Consider the following 7,604-nt stretch of genomic DNA (forward strand, 5'->3'; position numbering starts at 1 on the left):
TGTGTGTGTGTGTGTGTGTGTACAGTTTATTTTTCACTTATTTAGTTGTCCCAACATGGATGACAAAATTTGTGTAAGGTTTTACGAATTAATCCAGATATTATTACATATATTACTAATTATTTGATGACTAATTACATATCTGGTAATACATGGAGGAATAGATTCATAAATTTTCAAATATACAACAAAATTATAGCATTAATAATAGTGTTATTTATTTATTTATTTTATCTATTATTGTATTTTTTTTATTTTAACCTTCAATATTTTAGTAATGTTGTACCAACTGACTCATGTATATTTTACAGCATTAGTTGAGGTTTTTTTTGCTTGAAAATTTAGCATGTACTGTACCTGATATATATCCAAAATAATCGATATTGAATCTAATCGAATCGCAAGCTTGTGAATGAGAATCGAATCGAATCGTGAAATGTGTGTCAAAACCCAGCCCTACTTGCTTACCCTGTGTTATTTCTGCTCTTTGCTTTCTGGATAAGAAGACACACAGTATGGTGCAGGAGTTTTTGTAACAGTCCACAGAGATAACTTCATAGACCAGGACACGGTCCAGCACTGCCATCAAGAGGTTAGCGTGAGAGAGACATTTGAACATACCTGTAATTGTTTACAAATCAGGCTCATGACAGACAAACTGCTTTTCTCCAGCAGTGACAATTTACATACTGCTGCTCTTTTTTGTTCAAATATGATTAATATTGTTACCTATTCCTAGTAAGCTTATGTTGTGCTCTAGTATATTCAGATTTAACATGAACCGAGAGTGAAAAATACTCCTAAAGCATTTATCAGTGTAATTTACTAATACATTATTAAAGTCAAAAGTAAAAAAAAAAAAAAATGTTTTTTCGTAATTGTAAATAAAGATTATTGGCGTATGTTTATTTCAATACTTGTCTTTTTTTGTAATTATTTATGAAATTGACTAGTGAAAAAATAGTTTGAAGTCTTTTTTCAGTGTATACCAATATTATTTAATGGACAGCTAACATGAACAGTTTTTTATTAACTAACATCAATAAAGATTAATAAATACTGCAACAAATATATGACTCATTGTTAGTTAATTTTACTCCGTGCATTAACTAATGAGACGTTATTGTAAAGTATTAACAACAAATCAAATTCAGTATTCATATTTCATGGTACAGAAATGGTACACCTTGAATACAGACAATTTTGTTTCTGCTAAAATTGCTCTTAACATGATTTGTTCCTCTGGCAGTCCAATGGAATGCGACCTGATCTACTTGAGGATGAAACCCCAGAAATTAATGATATAGGTGAAGAAACACATTTACTAAATAGTAACTAGAAAATTCTTGTTGTGAGTGACATAATTACTAAATGCAGTGTTTGCTCTTTTTTTTCTTGCTTACTAGTTTCCATTTAAGCATGTTGTATTTCAAAATAGGTGAAACGACTATGGAGAGATGTTGTGATGGAGACGCAGAGACTAACCTGCAGCCTGTCCCTTCCTTCCCCTCATGGGTTTCCAGGAGATTGGACGCAACCACAAATCATCCCTCCTATGCTGAATCTGAATGCAACAGAGGACCTTCTGTGAATCAGTACTTGATGTACAGAAGAAGCGCAGATCCCATGTGTTCCTATGCAACTCCAGTGGACTCTAATGGCTTGTCTATGCCTGATATGGAAGGCCATTTAACACACAGCGATGAAGGTAACAACATTTCTCAATCCGAGCGGTCCCGTTTCACACCGAGCTTTTCTTTCAAACAGTCAGACTCTCCTCAGATGCAAAGGAAAGACAAGTTCATATGTAAACATTGTGGAAAAGCGTTCTCTCAACCCAGCACTTTCCTCGTGCATCAAAAACTTCATAACAGGGAGAGGCTTCACCACTGTACACTCTGCGGTAAGCGATTTAGTCAGGCGTCTAGTCTCAAAAGACACCATAGCATCCACAGAGGAGAAAAACCTTTCAGATGCGTGCACTGTGGCAAGCAGTTCGCAGATCAAAGTAACCTCAAAAAACATGTGACTGTTCACACAGGTGAAAAGCCTTATGGTTGCAACCTTTGTGGGAAAATGTTCAACCAGTCTTCAAACCTCAAAACACACATGAGGATCCACACACGTGAGAAGCCTTTTGGTTGTGATCGATGTGGGCGGATGTTTGCGCACAAGTATATTTTGGTGAAACACCAACAGAGAATCTGTGTGTCTACTGGACAATTCTAGACTTCACAAGGTAGAGAATACTCCCATTGGTACCTATCATTAATTTAATCAGCTTAATTTACATTGGAGTGGAAAATGCACTGGTGCACATTATTCCAAATAATAAATAAGAATCTTTTATCAAGTGTAATAATCATTTTTTTTTTTTTTTTTGATTGTCAACATCAACTGCTTCTTACAAACCACAACGTTCCATTCTGAAATGGACACTTTTGATGATCCAAACAATTCTCGATGGATAAAATCATTTATTTTCTCATCGGATATCCTGTTTCACTGAGACATACATCAGATTTCTGATAGAAAACTGAGCTGCGATCAGCATTTCATGTTGACTCATTTTTCTTAGCTATGTTACAATATACAGTAATTGAAAATAGTCTTTAACAAACAATTTAGATTATCTCAGAAATGATTATTGTATACATTTTAACTTAAAAGACTGCTAAATGCTGTTATGTAACATCAGTGACTTTAATGTTAATAAAGTCATGCACCTTCAAGCAAAGGATTTCTTATAATTGCATAGAAAATGACACGTGGTTCTCAAAAAAAACAAAAAACATTCTAGTGTAGGTTGCTTTGTTTGCATTAAAACTGCTGCTTAATTTCTAATTTAAAGTTGTCCATTTATGGTAAATATAATAGTCTCTGAATTCCCAAATTGAAACAATGATTGGTTAAGGCTGGTTATAGATTAAATTCTTGTTTGAGTTTGAAATGATGTTCAACCCAAATGGCAGCATGAGAAATTTCATGATTATCTACATTAGTAACTATTCTTTAGCTTTAATAAAGTTATACCCATGTGTTTTTTATATTCAGCAAAACAATAGTACACAACCCATTAAGCAATATTGAATATGGTAGATTTAATATAATTGTCATACATGTTAAAATGTATAAACAGAAAAACAGATTAATTTATAAATCGCAAGCAACTGCCTCTTTTCATAAAACCAGTCATTTTGATGTGTATAGTATAGTATGCTGGGTACAGACTTTTGATTTTTATGATTTAAAATCGTCAGAGTAATTTATAATACCATCACCATTTGTCTGTTCAAAAAATCTATTCAATCTGTTAATCTGATTCATATGTATTAAATCATCGAGTATTTATAAACTTTTATTAATCAATGCATCAATCAACTGCAAAAGTCAAATCACAGACTCTGCCTGTTTGGCAGGGGTGATAGAATGTTAGTATAAAGTCAACTAGAATAAAACAGTTAGATGGAAAAGCAAAATGGCTCCCACACTAACCCAAAAACTGATGGGTGGATAAAAAGGGCATCCAGCACTGTTAGTTGTGGCATTAGTGGCATTAGTTGTTTTTGCCATTACTGTTGTCGTAGCTATAGTTGTTGTTGTCGCTGTAGTCATGCTTTTTGTTGTAGAAGTGGTAGACATGGAGGTGGTAACAGCAGGTGTTACTGATCTTGAGCATATGCCAACATTTCCAGCTCTGTGTACAGCAACCAGTTCCATTATTTCAGAATAACAAGAGGCACTGTAGAATGCAAGGGTGACGTTCACACCTCCATCCCTGATTATGGTGGTAGTGTTGAGGGTTCCAAGGCCCTGACGCAGAGTCACAGAGATGATACCCGTCCCATTTCCATCGGTTAGGTTGGCTGAGAGCTCCCATGAGGACAGGCTACAGTTGCCTGAGCAGTTAGCATTTACGCTAATAATCTCACAGACTGGAGAGGTGAAGTCCATAATCTTATGGAGGGAAAATGATTTCATATTTTATTTATGTATTATTTAATTAACTTAACTGTAATAAAAACTAACCAAGTATGTTGATACATAGATTTCCGTGTTAAAAATATGTTTACGCACTACTATTCAAAAGTTTGGGGTTGGTACGATTTTTTGAAAAATGTCTTATATGCTCACCAAGGCAGCATTTATTTGATCAAAATACAGTAAAAACTGTAATATTGTGAAATATTACAATTTAAAACATCTTTTCTATATTTTAAAATGTAATTCATGTGATGCAATGCTGAGTTTTCAGCATCATTACTCGGTCTTCAGTGTCACATGATCTTTCAGAAATCATTCTAATATTCTGATTTGCTACTCAAGATACATTTCTTATTGTTAACAGTGTTGGAACAGCTGTGCTGCTTAACATTTTTGTGGAAATCTTGATACATTTATTTTCAGGATTCTTTGATGAACGGAAATAGAAATCTTTGTAAGATTATAAAGGTCTTTGTGATTTCATCTTTGATTGATTTTAATGTGTCCTTGCTTAATAAAAATATCAGTTTCTTTCTTAAAAATCTTATTGACCCCAAACTTTCATGGATACATATTACATTTACATTTCCAGAAATAGATAGTTTAGATAGTTACCGGAGAAACGACTGTAAGCTTAAGCACAGCATAGTTGAAATCACTTTTGCCTGATGTTTCGGCCTCAATGGTGAGAGTCACTTCAGTGCCTGAAGGAGTGTCTGAGGGTGCAGTGAGATTTATTGTGCTATTTCCACTGCTTCCACTTCCAGCAGTCATGGTGCTGGGAAATACTGTGGCAAACCCACGGTCATTCCTAGCATTAATGTTGAATAGCTCATCAGATCCATTGTACACCACTGTAAAAGGGATGCTCAATGTCTTCCCAGGCTCCCATACATCATCTGCCAAAGCCTAAGTGTATAAATAGTATGATAAATAGTTATAAGTCTGAGAAAGAATAGTATGCCTATGGAGTATTAGTCATATATTTTTATGACTAATGTTAGAAAGCCTGATCTTACAGTAATAATCACACTGGAAGTCCTGTGTTGAGTGACGGACTGTCTCTGAAAGCGACCATTTGATGAACGTAAAGAATTCCTCTCTCCCATCACACGGACAACAAATTCTCCTGCTGGGACCCTGTTCATTGTGACTAAGAAATCCCCATCTGCAACCTTTTCTAGGGTTCCAATAATAGTCTGGGATCCTGATGCTTCCACGAGAGCCACCTCTGTGGGGGTAACAGTGTCTCCACCCATGACGGTAAGCAGTAGTGTGACGTTACCGTCTGTAGCAGAGAAAGAGCAATAGAGAGAGTGAAAATATAAGTTGTTGCACAAGTTTCTTATTGTTCATATTTGCTTTATGTTCACTCACTTGCTGGGGGTCTGCTGCTTAATTCACTGTAGCCCGAATGAGCACCTTCGCTTAGCTCCACAAAGTTGAACAGGAAGTCAATGTCACTTTGACCTGGTAATTCAATAAGTAAATGGCTCTTAAAGAGATATACTACCTGGTCAAAAAAGATGCCATCTGGATTTATAAGCAAATACTTCAAGGGATAGTTCACCCAAAAATGAAAATGCTGTCATCATTTACTCACCCTCATGTCGTTCCAAACCTGTATGAGTTGCTTTCTTATGTTGAACACAAAAGAAGATATTTTGAAGATTGCTGGTAATCAAACAGTTGGTGGTTGCCATTGACTTCCATAGTATTTTTTTCCTACTATGGAAGTCAATGGCAACCACCAACTGTTAGGTTAGGTTTAGTGGGTGGTAGGCCTACTTTTATTTTCAAACTTGATAGAGCATTAACCTTTTAGTGCTACTCACAGGACATTTCATTTCTGAACTGCCTAGATATGTACAACCAATGTAATAAAACGTTGCCTTTAGAACCACTTACTGGACTTTGAAAGTGTCACGAAACTTGCAGGAAGCAACAGTGTGAAAAAGAATAAACAAATGATGACAGAATTTTACTTTTTGGGTGAACTGCACTGTAAAAACCTCCTGTAGAAATTACAGTAACTTACTGTAAGCAGTTTAGAGTAAAAAATATTGTAATATTTACATTGCTAGTTACCTTGCTGTAAATGTATTTACAGTATAACATTTTTACTGTAAACTGTACAGTCATTTATATATACTGTACCTCTCTTTATTTACATTTGTAGAGAGAAAAAAGTTACCAAGGACTTTGATGGTGTAGGCCTGTAATGAGCTAATGTTAATGTTCCAAAGGCCCACTGGATCAAGGATAGACCGACGAACTGTGTAAAAGTTGCCCACATGCTCAACCAACCCCAGTTTTCCACTTAATTCTTCATTGGTCTGAGAATCTCCTGTGGAGGTAAATAATGCCATCAAAACTGATCATTGATAATAAATATGATAATTTATTTGCAATACCTGGCTCAGTATATGTCTACACACCTAATGGGCTTGTGATGTTGAATGCTAGAGAATTGCCTGTAATATAGATTGTCATATTTTCATTGAGGAGTCCACAACGAAAGAGAAGGTTTCTGCTTTTCCTGGGTTCCTTACAGTTTGGAAAACAGTTACCTGAAGACACAGAGAAAATGTTGTATGCATATTGATTTTGGCTACTTGATATTTCAATGAAACACAGTTTTAAAAACATATTCTTCACTATTGTGGATGGTGAGGATTCTTATTCAACCATGTGCCTGAGAAAAACAACTACTACACTGTGTGAAAGGTCTGAGATATTGATTTCATTACTAGAGCAGATGTGGAGGCATCCTCTATAATGTTGGTGGCTAGAGGAAGTGTTGCTTTGGTGACTTCAATCGCCAGTCCTCCAGAGGCCAGAGCTAAATCCACATAGACCTGATTTAAGGGATTGGAGATCCTGGTGGAGTAACGCTGATTCTGTCCTTGATTCGGATCCTCGCTCCTTCTTCGGCGAGCAGCAAGACTATTAGTCAACATAAAGTTCACCTATAAAAAAGAAGAAAAGAAAATGTGATTTATTGACTTGCACGATTTAGCAACTCATCTATTTAGACCTACCAAATAATATCAAAAATAGACCACCAAATCATAACAAAAATAATATACAAATAAACATGCTGTGTAACCAATGAGTGACCAACACTCTTATGAAGACTTATTATGAGAGTGTTTTTTCTTTTTTCATGTAATATGCAAATATTTAGAAAAGCATACATAACTCAGTATCACATTTTTACAAAACACTTGCTGGCATGAGGGTTAAATGTATATAAAAAGCCTTAACGTGTAAAGTGTCAAAATAGAAAAGGTGGTTTTGTTTTCAAGAAAGTCAAAAATGGGTTTTAGAATATTGAACATTACTTATACATATGAATATTAATTAGTGAGAGTATAGCATTGTTTTCAAAAAGACTCTTAATAGTTTGGTTCATATGCAGTAGTAAAAACTAAAATGAAAAGAAACACTATTATTTTTTTTTACTCAACATGGATATCAGTACTCATAGATAGGTGATGGTGTCAGGCAATTATAACTTAATATTCTTTCGAGATGCAGGAATTCAGCTTGTTTAATTGGCAAAAGGTCTATGGCCATAATAGATTCAGAATACCGCCCCCCCCCCCCCCCGTTTTAAA

The 7,604-nt window shown here is 35.2% G+C and overlaps 2 protein-coding genes across 7 annotated transcripts in view; one reads left to right on the top strand and one right to left on the bottom strand.

Annotated features, from left to right (window-relative positions):
• LOC107692165 (zinc finger protein 397-like) overlaps positions 1-2,700 on the top strand; it is a 4,858-nt gene extending 2,158 nt beyond the window's left edge. The window contains exons 6-9 of one of the 6 annotated variants that reach the window (XM_016491119.1): positions 504-592; positions 1,250-1,307; positions 1,439-1,903; positions 2,042-2,676. In XM_016491119.1, coding sequence (XP_016346605.1) covers positions 504-592; positions 1,250-1,307; positions 1,439-1,903; positions 2,042-2,229 — 800 coding nt within the window. In that variant the 3' untranslated portion in view covers positions 2,230-2,676. Of the gene's footprint in view, positions 1-503; positions 593-1,249; positions 1,308-1,438 lie in introns of all 6 variants that reach the window. The other 5 variants (XM_016491121.1, XM_016491122.1, XM_016491117.1 and 2 more) reach the window with 5 other exon arrangements.
• A 637-nt stretch (positions 2,701-3,337) lies between these two features.
• Positions 3,338-6,962, bottom strand: LOC107692167 (von Willebrand factor A domain-containing protein 7-like). The gene is made up of 7 exons (XM_016491123.1): positions 6,735-6,962; positions 6,423-6,554; positions 6,179-6,331; positions 5,362-5,454; positions 5,004-5,272; positions 4,600-4,893; positions 3,338-3,957 (listed from the first exon to the last, which is right to left on the bottom strand). The coding sequence occupies exons 2-7, from the start codon at positions 6,475-6,477 to the stop codon at positions 3,448-3,450; spliced, it is 1,374 nt and encodes a 457-aa protein (XP_016346609.1). The 5' UTR covers positions 6,478-6,554; positions 6,735-6,962; the 3' UTR covers positions 3,338-3,447.
• Between the last annotated feature and the right edge of the window lie 642 nt (positions 6,963-7,604).

Source organism: Sinocyclocheilus anshuiensis, unplaced genomic scaffold (assembly GCF_001515605.1).
Source record: "Sinocyclocheilus anshuiensis isolate Anshui unplaced genomic scaffold, SAMN03320099.WGS_v1.1 scaffold322, whole genome shotgun sequence".
In the NCBI taxonomy this organism is placed as follows: domain Eukaryota; kingdom Metazoa; phylum Chordata; class Actinopteri; order Cypriniformes; family Cyprinidae; genus Sinocyclocheilus; species Sinocyclocheilus anshuiensis.